This window comes from Dromiciops gliroides, chromosome 4, assembly GCF_019393635.1.
Source record: "Dromiciops gliroides isolate mDroGli1 chromosome 4, mDroGli1.pri, whole genome shotgun sequence".
NCBI lineage: Eukaryota > Metazoa > Chordata > Mammalia > Microbiotheria > Microbiotheriidae > Dromiciops > Dromiciops gliroides.
The window spans coordinates 330,157,825-330,176,032 of record NC_057864.1 but is presented as its reverse complement, the minus strand read 5'-3'; the positions used below and the strand labels follow the sequence as shown (position 1 = coordinate 330,176,032).

Sequence of the window (18,208 nt, the reverse complement as noted above, 5' to 3'; positions counted from 1 at the left end):
CATAAACAGATAGCAGCAACCTTAATAGCAATTTCCATTATGATTACCTCAAATTGGCTATTAAAATATTTGGTTAATGGTCAATAAAATCATTTCAAATTATTTTTTACATCTATAACTCCTCAATCTACATTGGCAAATTAACAATTAGGCAAGGTCAATGTTCTTAGATGATAAAGGGGGTATGTCACAATCTGTAACTAAATCACACTTTAGCAAGAACAATCCTTCCTTCAGAGTACTAAATAAACCAACTTCTCCTCTGCTGCTATACTAACTATAAAATAGATTGCTATTAATAAATAGAAGCTATGCAATTAGCTCAGCTCCATGGAAAGATATAGAATTTTAAGGAGATATAAAATAAGATAAAAATTGCAGCTCTATAATAACCAAACCAGGGATTTGAAATAATACATAGCTTAAAACTGCAGTAAAACTTTGAGGGCATCCTGACTACTTGGAAAAGGGGAAGGGGTTCATTACCTAATACTCCACAGTTAAATAATTTTAGCTTCGGCTGGGATAGTATTCTCTAAACCATGTATCAAAACCTTTGGCATAAAATCTTCTGAAAATTAAATATGGTGAGATGTTTATTTACCTTACGCCCTAAAAGGATGACAAGTCTCCTCTAAGTGAGCAGGGTCAATTTGAACAATAATTGTACTCTCCAAGAGTCATCTAAGGAAATAACAATTGTCTCTAACTCCTTTTCCCCTCACCAACCAACACTTCCTGTCAATAAACAAACATTTATAAAGTGTCTACTTTGTGAAAAATAATACTGTAAGGGAAGAAAAGAAACAAGCATTTATAAAATACCTATTATGTGCTATACTAAACACTTTACAGATGTTATCTCAACTCTCATAACAACTCAAGGAAATAGGTACTATTATTATCATCCCCATTTTACAAGTGAGAAAACCGAGACACAGAAGTGATGTGCCTAAGCCCATACAATTGGGAAATGTTTGAGACCAGATTTGAACTCAGTTCTTCCTGACTCCAGGCTGATACTATCATCTACTGTACCACCTTGTTGCTCAGAAATCATCTAATACAACTATCTGGTTCTATAGATAAGGAACGAAGATCCAAAGAGGGTTTTTTGTTTGGTTGGGTTTTTTTGTTTTTGTTTTTTGTTGTTGTTGTGTTTTGGGGTTTTTTCCAAGGCAATGGGGGTTAAGTGAGTTGACCAGGGTCACACAGCTAGTAAGTGTCAAGTGTCTGAGGTCAGATTTGAACTCAGGTCCTCCTGAGTCCAATGCCCGTGCTTTATCTACTGCACTACCTAGCTGCCCCTGATCCAAAGCGTTTAAGAGATTTATTTAAGGTCATAGAAGCAGTAAGTTAGAGAGCAAAGATTTAAATTCATGTCCTTTGATTCTAAATTCACTGTTTTTTCCACTGTACCATGCTACTTCCATTTTATATTGTGTTAAATATAGGAGAAGATGCAAAGTGTAGGAAAGATATAGTCTCTGTTCTCATGAAGCTGTGAGTCTATTGGAGGATAAGAAAAAACATAGATGATTATAATATATGACATTACATGATGAATATATTACAGCTAGATCCCTATTAGCAGGAATAATGAATCCCCTTAAGTAGCTGCATTATTTGAATGTGCACTTCACATTTCCATTGAGCTGGATCCAATTAAAACATATTATACAATTATAAATTTAAATAGTATGGAGTCAATACAAAAGATCATTGCAGTGAAAATCATTGTTTGCACTAATAGGAACCTAGGTGCATAAGACAGGAAGAGTAAGAAAAGGAATAAGAGGAGCAAAGAAACTAAGAATTGTTGAGGACCGGACTAGGTAAAGAGAGTATAGGGGGCAGCTAGGTGGTGCAGTAGATAAAGCACTGACCCTGAATTCAGGAGGACCTGAGTTCAAATCTGGCCTCAGACTTATCAGCTGTGTGACCCTGGGCAAGTCATTTAGCCCTCATTGCCTTGACCACCCCCCCGCCGCCCCCCCCCACACACAAATAAATAAATAAAAGGAAAAAGAGAGTTGGGGGCAGAAGGACAGGATAAGATAACTTCAATTTTAGATTATTGTTTATTCCTTCTCTTATTTCTGTAAAAAGAATTAGAAGAGGGCATCAGGGGCAAAGAAAGGAAATTTGTTGAAAGAGCATACATATAATACAATCACATATATGTATATATTTATATAATGGGGGAGATAAATGCCTTATAGCATTGAAAAACTAAGGGCTATAAGTCTTAGGGGAGAGGTTATTACTGATCTGGTCATGGAGGAAATGGCAGTTGAATTCAGTTTTGGAGAAAACTGATTGATTAAAGGTACTGAGTTGGAACAGAAGGTTTATAGGAGCAGAGAGTTATATAGTTCAAGTAGATGCACTGTGGCACAATAAAAACAGCGTGGATTCTGATGATAGAGAATATGGGGTTTCAGTGCTATTTCTGATGCTTACTGCTTACTCCTTGTGTTATTTTAGGCAAGTTACCTAACCTACATGGACCTCAATTTCTTAATTTATAAAATTCTACTAAATGGAACTTGAGATGACATCCAATTTATTTTTTTAAATTAATGATTCCATCTCATAGATGTATGGAAAAACACGGAAAAGAACATTACAAAAAATAAGAGAACAAAAGCTGCAATCTGCCTTGATGAACCACAATCAAGAACCGAAAAATTTGAACCAACAAGCAGAATGTTTTGATCAGAATCCTTTTAATCCCCACCTATCTCTATTACATGCCATCAACTATGGTCTTAGAAGACATGATAACACATGGGAATTACAGACTCATGCACTATCTCTTGGAAAAGCTATTAGGGGAAAAGGTAAGAAGGGAAATTGTGGACTGTATTAAGATTGAGTTTCTATGAAAATATAAAAATAAATATGTACTACAAATAATTAAGATGTTGGTTGGAAAGAACACAAAACCTTCATTTTACAGACTGAGAATTCCATGAGTACAGATTTGTAAGATCACTTGTTATATAACACTCACGGTTGTAGAAGAGTTTTCCCTACCAAATAAACTAAAATTGCAATAGATTTCTCAGAATCTGTATGAGAGTAAAACACACACATTTACAAAGCCATAAAGCAATTTTAATCACTCTATTATCATCAAATATTTATTGAGTTCTTTATTACAAAGACAACACCCAACTATTCCATATATATAATGAAACCTACTGTTTACAAGTATTTGGTTTACAGTTTTATTGCCACATATGAATCATAATCACCCCTAGTCATCAAATAGTTTTCAAGACTAGATTCTAAGAACAGAGCTTCTTAATCTGGGGTTCTGACTTTCATTTAAAATATTTTGATAATGGTACTACAATCTAATTAGTTTCCTTTGTAATCCTATAAACTTTATTTTATACATTTAAAATATTATATTGGGGGGCAGCTAGGTGGCACATTGGGTAGATCAACGGCCCTGGAGTCAGGAGGATCTGAGCTCAAATCCGGCCTCAGACACTTGACATTTACTAGCTGTGTGACCCTGGGCAAGTCACTTAACCCCAATTGCCTCACCAAATAAATAAATAAATTTTTAAAAATATATTATTTCGAAAAGGGTTCCATAGGTTTCACCAGACTAGGAAAGGGGTTCCTTCGTGATACAATAATGTTAAAGATCCCCACCCTACCCTGATCCTCTTTCATCCATTTCACATGAAGTGGTGTCCCTTTTATTTAACAAGACAAACCCCTATAAATGAACAAGTGATTCTATTCCATCCTATCTTCTCTGGTAGATTGCTCCCCCTATAACTCAGTCACTCTTTAATCTGTCTACTGACTACTTCTCTACTGCCTACAAAAACACTCATGTTTCAATCATCTTATTAATATTCCCTTCTCTTGTTTTTTGTTTGTTTTATCTGTTTGGTTTGGTTTGGTTTTTTAACATTACTCTATCCTGGTTCTACCTGACTGCCTCTCCTAAATCTCCTTTACTGGAAGTCCAAGTCATGCCTCTTAAAGATGGATAAACCTCAAGGCTCTGTTTTGGCCCCTCTTATTATCTCACTTGGTAATCTCATCAGCTCCCAAGAATTCATTCACTATATCTATGTAGCTGATTCTCAGATATTTTTATCTGCTTCAAACTTCTCCTGACTTTCAGTCATGCATCTGATGTTTTTGGTGAGGCAATTGGGGTTAATTAACTTGCCCATGGTGACACAGGTAGTAAGTGTCATCTGTGGTTGGATGTAAACTCAGGTCCTACTGAATCCAGGGCTGGTGATTTATCCACTGTGCCACGTAGCTGCCCCCTCAGTCATGCATCTTCAAAGTTCTATTGGTCATTTCAAAGTGGATGCCACATAGAAATCTCAAACTCAACATTTCTAGAAGTGAACCCAACCTTCATAAACTTTCTCCTCCTTCTAACTATACTAATACTTTTGAGGGCATTACCATTCTCTCAGTCACCCAGGCTCAGAATTTTAACTTTTCCTTCTCTTTCACCCTCTCCCCATATACAATCAGTTGTCCAGTCCTGGTGATTCTACATTTCTTACATCTTTTGTAATCCATCTATCCTTTCAACTCTTTTCTTTACTCTGATATTGTCACCACCCTGGCATAGGATCTCATTATCTCATGTCTGGACTACTGGAATGGCATATAGGTTGGACTCATTTTCTCAATTATCTCCCATATTTAGTCCATCTTCCACTCAACTGCCAAATTTATCTTCCAAAAGAGATCTCATCATGCCACTCTCCTATTGAGTGAGTTCCAGTGGTTCCCTATTACCTCTAGTATCAAATGCAAAATCCTCTATTTAGTTTGTAAAGGTCTTTATAACCTGATCCCTTTTTACCTCTCCAGTCTCTACACTTTACTCTTCTCAATGTACTCTGCAAACCAGCGACACTGGACTCCTTGAAGTTCCTAGCATGAAATGCTCATCCTCTCAAACCTGTATATTTTCATGACTGTACTCTACAGCTGGAATTCTCTTCCTGTTCTTCTTTGTCCTAGGAGTCCCAGGCAAAATATCACCTTCTATAATAAGCTTTTGCTGATCTCACTTTGAGATCCTAGAGAGCAGTAACTTCTTTTGCCTTTCTTTGTATCTCCAGCTCTTAGATCAGCACCTACCACACACTAGGTACTTAATAAAATTTTACTGACTTTATCTAGACCATAGGAAAAAGAAGTCTTGATTAACTTTCCTTGGATGAAGGCCTCTGCCATTAGTGTTTGGGCTAGGATGTAGGGGAGAAGGAAAGTAAGGGGCATGTAGACCCAATGAAACCACAGTTTAGTGGAAAGGGCACTGAATTTGAAGTGTTTAAAATCATGGGTTAAAATCCTGGTTCAGGGGCAGCTAGATGGCACAGTGGATAAAGCACCAGCCCTGGATTCAGGAGTACCTGAGTTCAAATCCGGCCCCAGACACTTACTACTTGCTAGCTGTGTGACCCTGGGCAAGTCACTTAACCCCAATTGCCTCACAAAAAAAAAAAAATTCTGGTTCAGCTATTTTACATTTTGTGTGTGTGTGAATTTGGATAAATAACTTCACCATTCTGGCCTTCAGTTGACTCATCTGTAAAATTAAAAGATTAGACTGCAAGGACTTAAGGATCCTTTTATCTCTAAAGCCTATGATTTTGTAATTTTATGAAGGCTGAACCCCAATATTTTTAACATTTTACTGACCAGATAATCAATGAGTCTTTCTTCTTCAAATGTTTATACCTGTAATGCAGATACTGTCTTACCCAATTTGAAGCAAAATAGATCTTCCTTCAAGAAAAGAAGCATAAAAATGTAATTTCATACTTGAATTCTTTGCTTCCCCCTTGAAATTACTGAAGAAATGTTGTCACTATAGCAAAATATGGATTTTCTTTCATTTCCCAGCATAAGGGTAATATTTATATGTATATATGTATGGGTATATGTATATATATATATATTGCTATACATACATATTATAGAATATTTTCTACAGTTACAAAAGAGTAACAATGTATTATAATAATTATGTTTGATCAAATAATTCACTTTTTATGAAAAAAATCTTAAATAATTATTAGGAAAATTAGAAGGTCATAAATCCAAATGCAGTAAGATTTTTTCTGATTATGACAAAATTTTACTTTCTGGTCCTGATTCACTAGATATAAAATAGAAACTCAAAAAACAATTCATGTAGATTATAGTAGGAAGAATAAGAGAAGTTACCTTTTCTATGAGCACTTGATGTTAAATGATTGCAGCTACATTATGATTAATGGATTTATCATTATCACTCTAAAAATAATACTGTAGTTTTCAGAGAACTGTTTCAGAGAGTATGTTTTGAAATTTAGTTTATTTGCTACTTTCAACTGACCAGTGCAATGAATTCCACTCTTCTTTGTTTTTCTTTATTTAAGACTCTCATAATATATTTAAGACATACTGTCTGGTAAATATATTCAATATCTAAGGTATTTTAAAGTGATATATTTACCTACAATGAGGATTTGCTCTATTCCTAGTCCACCTAAGGTGATATCACCCACATGGAAAATGCAGTGTATCATTTTAGTAATACCTCTAATATTCGGCTTTACTAATAATTTATTTAAATCTGAGAAATGTCTTGCTTAGCCCACTACTCTCTACCCTATGTATAAGATTTGGAAAAGCATTTTGGTTTTGGTTGGGGGTCTTTTTGGGGGGGAGGGATATTACTTGCTAAAATATAAGGTTACTATTTAAAGTATTTGGAGGAAGGTCAGCAGGATGTTAACGTGCTCTTGAGACTATGCCTTTTGAAAATCAGTTAAAGCAATAGAGAATTTTAAATCTGGAAAAGAAAAGATTGATTAATTAAATTTAGCATTTCCCTCAACTATTTAAAACCATTATTCTGGAAAGGGGTCAATAGTGTGAGAAAATTATTAATAATTGGGTGTTTTGTGGTTTTATGAGACCCAAAGAGCCTGGCCAGACATTTCTTGGGGCCAGCCCAGATGTTTCTTGGGGTCAGCTCAGAGTCAGTAGAATTTCAAAGGAAATGTGGTTGGATACTGGACTGTCAATAGGAATTAAAACCACACCGACCTGAAGGTTTTTTCCCCTGGGAGGGCTCCATAGTCTGACATGGGCTCCCTACTCTGACATCAGTACCTGCTGTTCTGGTCCACACTCAAATCCAGTGAACCAATAGCTTTGAATGATGCTAGCCAATTAGCTTTGAGCAATGTGTAAGGGCAGGCTCTAGTCTGGATCTTAGGGAGTTTACACAGTCATTCTCTCTCTTGGCCTGGCCAGAGAACTTGGAGAGAGCAGATGTGGCCCATTTTCTCTCTCCTCCTCTATCCTAGCTAGGCTTTCCTAACTTTCAGGGCCATGTGCTCTATCTTTACTAATACTTAATATGCTTTAATAAATGCTTAATGCCCCCAAACTGGTGCAGTAGCCTCTAATTTCTAAGGATCAAATATATGAAAAACCCCAGCTACATTCTCTAAACTAGGAACAATTATAGGGCAACCACATTTAATTTTACTCACACAATGAGCTTCATCAGACTACAGGGAAAATCCATGATGCAAAACGGATTAAGAACATCTAGTCCAAAGAAAATATATTACCTATTTATTACTATGGCCAACAACTTTAGTGAGACTATATCTCACTCTTTCACACTTTGCGTAGCACATTAAAAGTCAGACAATCAATGAACAGTTGTTTCTATAGTCATATTTATCAAGCAGTATTCAAATATCTTAAAACACAAAGAAGAAACTTTTTATGGCATGGTACTTAGTCTAAAGGTTGTCATAAAAGAGGAGTCAATCTTATTCTGTGTTTCTCTGGAAGGCAGAATTAATGGATATAAAATTCAGAGAAGGGGATTTAGGTTTGTTATAATGAAGAACTTTCTAACAATTAGAGTTATTTAATAGTGGAACTAGCCTCAAGAGAAGGAGGGTTTTCTTTTTCTCTTTTTAATGTCCTCAAAGCAGATATGAAACCTTTTTGGACATGTGATAGAGAGGATTCTTTTATAAACAGGTTGAATGAAATAGATTATAAGTTCTCTTTTAACTCTTTGATTCTGAATAACTTGTAGATCCAAAAACATGACCTGCCACCGTAATAAATATATTAAAACTGTATAGATGATGTATACATGTATCTGATTATAAAGCAAATTACACAAGTGCATCTGCCCCGCTGACATATTAATGATTTAGAATTTTAATAAAATGAAACAGACATAATGACATGGATAAAGCCATTAATACAGATCAATTTCAGCATTTTTGTATGATGACTTGTGATATGTTATCTTTGGTTATTGCTCTTATTGTTGATAATATAAATCCCTTGGGCATTGCTTTCATTATTAATAAGTTACTTAACCTCTCCATGGCCAATTTCCTCATCTTTTAAATGAGGATAATACTAATTGCTTCTTACCTTCTTTAGGGGGATGTATTGAAGATTAAGGAGAAGGTATTTACAAAGCTTTTTTGAGATCCCCTCAAAAAAGAGACTACATGTGCAATAAATAATGCTTGGGAACAAAATTATAACCTTTTCAGAATAGATTAAACCCATATAGGCAAATTTAAAGCAACTTTAACTTAATCTTAAAAAAAACTAATATAATCTTTATTTTGAAGGTTATATTGTATTTGGACGGTTTTGAAACCAGAAGAACACTTATTTTAGAGAAAAAGTCATAACTACAAATGAATAAAAAATTAAAACCTAAAAGTAACTAAAAATTTCTAGCTAAGAATTATTTTTCTATAAACTCCCTGTATTTCAGGGTATCATATAAAAGATAAGAACAATATTACTTGAATGCTGCTGGCTCACAAAGCAATGTCATGATTAGACAAATGTTGGTAAAATGTTTTTGACTCATTAGAGAAATATGGGCTATCAACAGAACTCTTTTATTATTGGCAAGAATTTACATACAAGCGTATTCTGAATAGGGAACCTACCTGAAGTCACAGACTCCAACTGAATATGTATTTAACATCAATGAATAGAGGGCAAGATGGGAAAGAATCACCAAGTAGAGAAAAATGATGTAGTCATTAAACACTGAAAATACAACTAGAAATAAAATCAATTTAGGCTGAAACTATTTTTAAAGTTCCTTCCACATTGAATAATGGAATTATTTTTCAGGGCAGTTTCTAATGGCCCTTCAGTTTGCTAAAAAAAATAATAACTGATGAAAAATTACAGAATATGCAATAGTAGAAAGTAGAATTGTGATATTTAAAATTAGAACATGCAAAACTATCTTTTAAATTGTTTTCTTATGTTGTTTAAAGCTAAACTATTTCATGTGGCAGAAAACAAGTTGTAGTCTGTATTGTATTCTCTGTACTGTGTAGTAATATTAAGTTTTAGAGAATGTTTCAATTTTTGTTTTTATTTTATGTTTCATGTATAACAACTGGACAATAATTGTAAAATCTCTAAAAGATTCTGAATTTCCTTAGACATGTTTCTGAGAACTCTCATTGTTTGATTTGATTATTAGCAAAGCTATTTAAAGTTGTGTTAAGCTCAATTTTGTAGGAAATTTTCCTGGCTGATTACCAGCATCTACACATTTGAAACACCTGAAGAGACTTCCATTCCATGACTACACACAGAGGACATCTCAAGAATCCTCTGAGAAAAGACTTCTAAAGACTTAAATGGACATTTTCCTGTTTTCCTTTTCCACATTGTATACACTGTTTATAATGTCCACTTACAAGACCACCTTCAAGTCCCACAAACCAATGGATTTGGATGACACCTACCAATCAGCTTGAAGCAGTGTGTAAGGACTGCTTCTGCTCCAGACCTATAAAAAGTTTCCACACTCAGTTTGAGGACAGTTCATGATTGAAAAAGGCTCATGGCAGAGGACTTAAGGAAGAACCAGACCAGGCTGGAACTCTAGGCTAGATAGGCCTTTTCTTAACTGTCTGAACTCCACATGAATAGCTGGTATGGTTTAGTAAATGCTTAATGCCTAAAGACTGGTGCTAAGGCTTCTAATTTCAGGCGACCACACATTAGATTTTTTAGACATCACATTAAATTTTAAAAGACAGAACTGCTTATGAAACTGTAGGGAAAATATATAAAATTGTAGATTTATCATAATATAAACTATGTATCTATGAATAAAAGTTGTGAAAAAAGGTCCTTCTAATTTGCCTTTTGACACTAAGAAATCCAATTTTTAAAAAATGAATGATAGGAGATACTCATGTGAAGATTTGTTTCTTTTTGTTATTCCTGCAATTTTTCATGAGATGATTTTCCATGGTTATGGTGGAACTTGATCTATATTATAACAACAGTTCCTGTTTTGTTGTTGTTGCTGTTTTATTTTTCATTTAAATACCATTCAGTATATCTGCCGCTATGAGGGATTTCCTGTGGGCATAGGCACAGAAGAACATGTATGAATTGGGGAAAAAGTAAGACAAAACAATAATAACTGCTTGGTAACAATTTGCAAAATGCACGAATCACTTATAGATGTAAAGACAGAAAATGTAGCGCATTAACTAGCACATGGTAGATGCTTAATAGATGAGAATTATATATATGTATATGTGTATATATATATATATATATATAAAGATCTATATATATAAAGATCTATATATATAAAGATTTATATCAAGGAGAGAGATTTGAAGTTAGTCCAATATCTCTTTAGTCCAACACTCTTATTTTACAGTGGAGGAAATATAGGGGCATAGAGATAAAATAACTTGCCCAAGGTTAAAAAGTTAGCAAGTGGAACACTCAGGACTCAGACACAGGTTGTCAGATTCAGACCTCTTTTCATTTTGTTAGTACACAGTATTCTCTTTGTGGACCTTCCCATACTCTTTACATTGAAAAAGAACAATAAACACTTGATTTTTCAGTGTTTTCAGCCCTCATGAAGGACTGACTATAGATTTCACCCCCTACAGTAATTGTATTTGTTAATGAAAGCTAAATACTTTAGTCTTTAAGTTGTTTTTAAAAAGTTGTTTTTTTTTTCTCTTGTCTTCATCCTAGGAATTACTAAAAATATCTTGATTTTTGAAACTACTGTGTAATCTTTAATATATAATTATATATCTTTTCTAAATTACCAACTACAGTGGCAGCTAGGTGGCGCAGTAGATAAAGCACCGACCCTGAATTCAGGAGGACCTGAGTTCAAATCCAGCCTCAGACACTTTATACTTACTAACTGTGTGACCCTGGGCAAGTCACTTAACCCTCATTGCCCTGCAAACAAAATAAAGAAATAAAGAAATAAAAATTACCATCTACAGAATTTGAGTCTCTTTTCTGAGAAATCTATCAGTCAAGATGCCTGTATGAAACACTACGTACAAACATTGTGTTGAGTACTGGGGACACGTGACAAAAAAAATTATTTCCTGCCACTCAGAAGTCTATATTCTAATGAGATAAACAACATGTATTACACAGACACACACAAGCATTCACACAAACATGTTTATACATATATAATATACACAAACCACGTATACATCAAAAATCAAAAGTAATTTCAAAAGGTAAAAGAATAACTGAATTACTTTATTTAATCCAAATCTATCCATTAACACCATCTTTGGTCTGTGTTTTGCAAATGAAATTGAATGCAAGAAAAAAGAAAGAGAAGAGTGGGAGGAGAGGAAAAGAAAATATATTTTGGGGAGTGAAATCTGGGCAGAGTCCAGTATATTTTATTCATATTGGAATATTCCCCAAATGATGTAATATGGGCTACATGTTTTCAACAGATTGAGAAACTGTTCAAGGATTTAATTTCCAGAATTGTTGAGCTGGATACTCTTTCCTCCAGTTACAAAACCTGAGATACATGAACATAATCATTTCCTGGAATTGAATCTTCCAGAACAATTAGCTAACAGCAGGGTTGCTTTAAATTAGTAAAAACAAGATGGAAATCCCTGCAGAAATAATACCTTAAGGGTGTTTCATAGAGTGTAGGCATGTGTTGCTATTGTTAATTTTTTTAAAAAGGTATGCAAATGGAAATATTATATATGCAAACAGTTCCTAATATAGTGTAGCATTTCAAAATGAGCATGAATTTGCCTTCATTCTACATTTTGCTAATATTCCCTTTTAATTCTAAACTCAAAGATGGGATAATGACAGATTTCACAAGTCCTAGTATGGAGATTGGAATAAGTATCATGTAGGGTAAAAGGAAGGATAGAAAAAAATTCAAGGTATTGTAATCTGGTATTGTATTCTGATGTTTTCCTAATTCTAACAATACCACCTCACAGTGAGGGAAAGTTAGCACCATAAGGTAATTGTTAACTTAGTAATTAACACTGTATGATGTTTATTGTGAATTATACACATTCCAGAAGGTTTCAAATGGGAAGAAATTCTATGCCATTAGAAAAGGAAGCTGTTTAATGTCAATTTTCATCTGATACTAGAAGCACCCTTGTGGGGGAAAAGGAGCCAAGATAGTATAAAGAAGAATTTATACAATGGAAAAGAAAGAGGAGGCAAAAATAATACTGAAAAGAAGAGAAATTGGGACAAATATATGGAACAGGAAGCTGAACTAAAAAAATACGAAGATAAAGTTACACATAAAATAAAAAGATGAAGAATCTCCCCCCACAAATTTCTTTGATCATTTAGCAGCCCTTGAGTAAAATCTTCACACCATAGCTAAAATTCTGAAATACAACAAATCTTTTAAAAGATAAAATGAAATTGATTCTATAAAGTTTGCATTTTCCACTGGGTTTATTCTTTGGTGATTAAAAATTAAAAAAAAAAACCCAACATCAACAACACATGTGAATTGGTAGAGCACAATGCAGTCTTCCAGGCTTTTCTGCAAACAGTTTCTTATTTATATTTTAAGATCACTCGACATAGTTTGACAAATATGAAACAGAGACAACTGTTCATTGATCAATCACATGGTTCTTAAAGTCAAGTAAGAAAGGAAACAATGAGGAATATTCTCAAGAAAGTTATTTGTCACACTCAAAAATAGGGGTTGGATTCTTATAGATCAGATATTCTTAATTTTTTTTTGTCACATGGACTCTTCTGGCATTCTGATGAATCCTGTGGAATACTTCTTAGAATGTTTGTAAATAATTGAAGGAAATTATAAATTTCAATTTTTGAGTAGTTAAAATAAAAGACATAGGGGCAGCTAGATGGCGCAGTGGATAGAGCACCAGCCCTGGTGTCAGGAGTACCTGAGTTCAAATCCAGCTTCAGACACTTAATACTTAACTAGCTGTGTGACCCTGGGCAAATCACTTAACCCCAATTGCCTCACAAAAAAAAAAAAAGAAAGAAAAGAAAAGATATAATATTATACCTAAGTGCATAGGCCTGCCTCCACTAAAATCTGTTAATGAACTACTTAAAGACCAATGGATCCCAATTTAATAATTCCTGCTCTATATGGTGAGGACAACTAGGTGATACAGTGGGTCTGGAGTTCAGGAAGACTTGAGTTCAAATCCAGCCTCAGACACTTATTAACTGTGGGACCATGGGCAAGTCACTTAACCCTTATTTGCTTCAGTTTCTGATCTGTAAAATGAGGGCACACTGGTGAAGGAAATGGTAAACCACTCTAATATCTTTGCCAAAGAAACTGCATGAACAAGTTCATGGAGTCACAACGAGTCAGTAACAACTAAATGACTGAAAAACAACATATAGGTTGATATCTTCTGCAAGACATCTTCAGGTGAGATTTTGCCCCACATTATTACAGAGTTCCAGGCACTCCATAAATGAAAATCCAAATAGATGAAAAATCCCTCCCACTCATCTTATGATATGAAATGAGACCATCAACCTGCTGATTTAACAAATCAAAACAGAATATTCCTTACATTTGAAGACACCCTTTTTAACTTATATAAAGGTTTCAAATAGATTTAAAGGGTGATCTAGAATTGAAAAGAAGCAAGGAAATAGAGTAATTGTATTTGGAATACAATGTTTTTAATGAACCCATACACATCCCTGTCATAAAAACCTAGCTCTTTAACACAAATCATTTCAGGTAAGATAGTTAAGTTGTGAATCACTGAATGCCATAATCTTTAAAGATTCCAGTTGTAGATGAATTTTAATTCTAGAAATACATGATAGCCAAAAGGAGGCTTCACTAGTTATTCCAATGGTGATATTCACAAAAAGATGGTGGGTTTTTTTTTTTCCTACAGAAGGGTTAGAAAGGAAAAATCAGAAGGTATTAATGCAGCAAGACTGAGAAAGTGACAAACTAAGTACTGCACTGGAACTCTCAAAATATAAAAATATTGAAGGAAGACTTTCCAATCTATGTAGTTAATCCTTTCTCTAGAATCTATTGGAAAGCATGAACAAGAATCATAAACTATAAGAAGGAAAAATTGGGCTAAAATCCAAACTGACAAAGGTGACATCATCATCAATAAGATCAGTATGTGGACCTACTGAATTCTTGAAGGAATGTTTATGGATACTTCATAAGTATTTCCTTTTAAAGATTTCAAAGGATAAAATACAAGCTTGGAATAGCCCTTTGAAGAAAAAAGCACCAAATAACTAATAATAAAAGAAATGAAAAATAAATTTGAGGATTCTTATCAGATTGTATGGCAAGGATTGGTGGGACTATGAGAGGTGAAGCACTAATGGTAGAACTATGAATTGTTTCAGCCCTCATGGAAAACATTTTAGAAACGTATTACCCAAAACCACTAAACTGGGAGTATCCTTTTTCCCAGAACTGCCAACTAGAAGGCTTATAGCATGTAGAGATTTGGTTTTTAAAGGAAAAACACTTATATGTACAAAATATTGCATTGCTCTTTTTATTTTCATGAATAAGGGGAAAGCAGAGGGGTGTCTATCTATTGGAAAATGAATATATTATGATATATTTTCTGAGACAAAGCATTTAAAATGATGCTTTGTAATGTTCTATAACAAAGCATTCATCGAGAGTTGAAGTATACAAAATCTACAGTGCCTACCACAATCCCTTGCACATAGTAGGTATTTATTGCATATTTTATTGAATAAATTATCATTTCTTAAATTAGACAATGGAAGTTATTTTTTTCTTTATCTTCGGCTCTGGGTTATATGAGAAAAATCCTTTAAACCATGTCTTTCATAACTGTCCATTTAAAAATAATGTGAATAAAATATGAAAATATGTTGATTGAATTGGCTTAGAAAGAATTATAAAATACACATTTCTCATCACTATTTCCATATTTACATCAATATTAAGCAACCACAATTTTTTTTTTGGTGAGGCAATTGGGGTTAAGTGACTTGCCCAGGGTCACACAGCTAGTAAGTGTTAAGTGTCTGAGGTCGGAATTGAACTCAGGTCCTCCTGAATCCAGGGGCAGTGCTCTATCCACTGCGCCACCTAGCTGCCCCCCACAAATTTTTAATATATAAAAAGTATATACCTTAAAAAGAACATTAAGGAAAAATGATGACATGAATTTTCAAGTAAAATATACAATATATTAATGTTTAAGTAGAGAGTAAATTATCTTTTGAAACTACCATTTTCACTGCCCATTCATATCATCATTTATGTTTATGCATAAATGAAAGTGTGCTTTCTATGAATTTTCCTTACATTAAAGTGGGGGAAATGTTTGCTGAAATGTAATAGCAAGTAACTCTGAAACTACCTTGATTACTCAGGGTGGAGAGAAATGGGAGGGAGGAATAAAAGAGAACAAAGCATGAATCCATAGCTTTCATCTTCTTATTTTCTTACATGAACTTTTCCACATAGACTCCCTGAATTAAAGTGACCACCACAATTAATAAAGCAAGATGGAAAGAAGAGGCCAGTTGGCAATCATTGAAATTCAAACTGTTGGTCATGTGAACTCATCATTTCCAAAGGCCCCAAAACTTATCACCTATAAACATTCACTAACATCTCTTAACTTGAGTAACTAACATATTTTCCGATGCCTGTATTTCGCAAGCCAAACATAGATGTGTAGCGTAAGTACTGAATCATGTCTTCTATTATTCTAGATCTTTATTTCCAAACCTTGTAAAACATCTTTCTGCTCCATCTTCTAGATTTGGGACCTTTGCCTTTCACCCAAAGGCAAGAAAGCCTGTTAATCACAATATTTCCCTCAAGTTACTAAACTTTTCAGGGCAAACATCTGTCTTTCAACAATCTAAAAAGAATTAAATCACATTTTTTCCCAAATTCAACTGGATTGAAAACTTCACATTATTTAAAGAAATATATGCAATAAAATAGATGTCATGTGAATTATGGCTTTCAATTTCAAAGTGCTGAGTTTACCTGATGTAGGTGTATGCAATGGTTATTTTTCTCCCATGCTAATTTAAATTTTTCTTTACTGTATAGAAAATAAATGCATTTTCTATTGTTTTCTGATTTAATAACAGCCTAATGATACAATCACAATATAAATGGATGTTATTTGTAGGGCATGGTTCTACTTAAATGTATTATCACAACATATCTCAGGAAGTACTTAAGGAATCTTACCTTAAAAAAAGTCATAGTGGCACCGTCCTCCACAGCTCCATACTCTATCTTGGTCTGTTTAGCTAAATCATCAGCAGAGTCAATGGGGGATTCCATGCGTTCCACTGTCAGAAAGGCGGCTAAGTTAGCAGTATACGAAGAAATGATGATAAGTGTGAAAAACCACCAAATGCCTCCCACTATCCTGGTGGAGAGCGCTTTGGGCATGAGCTCAGAACCTAACAGAGATTGGGGGGAAAGGGTGAAACGAATACAAAAAAAAATCATCAGCAGTCAGGTACTTTAGGTCACAGTGGCAGAGTGGAATCACTGTGTAATAAAAGTGTGTTACTGATTTATTGATTTACATATTGCTGTGGTAAGAAAACAACTAACATTGGGGCAGGGAAGGACTGGTTACAATAAAAAGAAGACTGTTATGATGTTGCTGTTATCAAAATATAGTAATGGGAGACAGCTTCAACGTGAGGCAATATGCAGTATCCATTCAAACATTTTGATCAGTACAGCCTCTTTCTAATGCTACAGGTGGAGGATAGAAGAAATGCCTTCAGCTTCAAGAAGTGTACGTAATTTTAACCCATGCAAGGATAAATTATATAAGACAATGTTGCTGAATGTACAGTATAGTTGTGTCATGGAAAGCTGACTTTCCTAGAGAATTTATCCCGAATTTCCAATCCTATGATCTTGACGCTGTTATTAGAGTTTCATACAAAATTGCTCCATAAGTAATTTCAGTTATCCATATTCCTTGGTTTTTATGCTATTAGTCTTATCTTAACTTTCTTAGCAATATACTAGGATGCACAGATTCTATGGGGAAAGGGAATGTCTCCCATCACTATAATTAGACCCCACACTAAGGGAAAATAATCTGAAGTGGATGGCTGTGCCACAATTTTTAATCTTCTCTAAAAACATCCACATTTAGCAAACCTAGACTACATTGTAATATTGCTGGAGTTGCCTGCTCATGGCACTACATTTGGGAATGTTCTTGGCATTATATTTTAATTTGAATAATTATTAATTTTAATTAGGTTACATTAAAAAGAGAATCTAAACCTTCTAAGCTGACAAGTATGACCATCATATTAATTATAATTTTATTATATTCTAACTATAAGCTTAAAATTAGAATTAAGACAATATTTTAAGATGGGTGTTGGTGAAATCTAAAAATATATACAATTTATGGGAATATATTTTATAAAATTACATCCATTTTTATTATTGCTTTTATTTTATTCACCAGTCAGTATAGACTGAATTCTTCCAATCAATTAATTTTTATGGTGTCTGGGTAAAATGGAATGAAGGAAAGATGGACTCTTTTATCCTTATTGAATATGTAATATTCTTTCTATAAGATAATAACCGGTCCAGCAAGGTAATAAATCTTCAGATAGAATGAAAATTACAACAAACATGTTAACATTAATATCAAAAAGTAGTGATATCATAACTGGACTATTTAATTCAAAACAGCCCATCTTACCCTGCAGTTCATCTTACCCTGGCTGTTTCAAACAAAAAAAAGCAGACAGACTTGGACATGACAGCCAACTCCAGCTCCAGACTCTGCCTAGAATTCTGTAAGGAAAAAAG

At 34.1% G+C, this 18,208-nt stretch overlaps 1 protein-coding gene across 3 annotated transcripts in view; it reads right to left on the bottom strand.

The window, feature by feature from the left end:
• The window catches only part of GRIK2 (glutamate ionotropic receptor kainate type subunit 2), an 823,240-nt gene that overhangs the window by 129,484 nt on the left and 675,548 nt on the right, over nucleotides 1-18,208 (bottom strand). For all 3 annotated transcript variants that reach the window (XM_044001196.1, XM_044001197.1, XM_044001198.1), the window contains one exon: nucleotides 16,598-16,815. In XM_044001196.1, coding sequence (XP_043857131.1) covers nucleotides 16,598-16,815 — 218 coding nt within the window. The remainder of the gene's footprint in view (nucleotides 1-16,597; nucleotides 16,816-18,208) is intronic.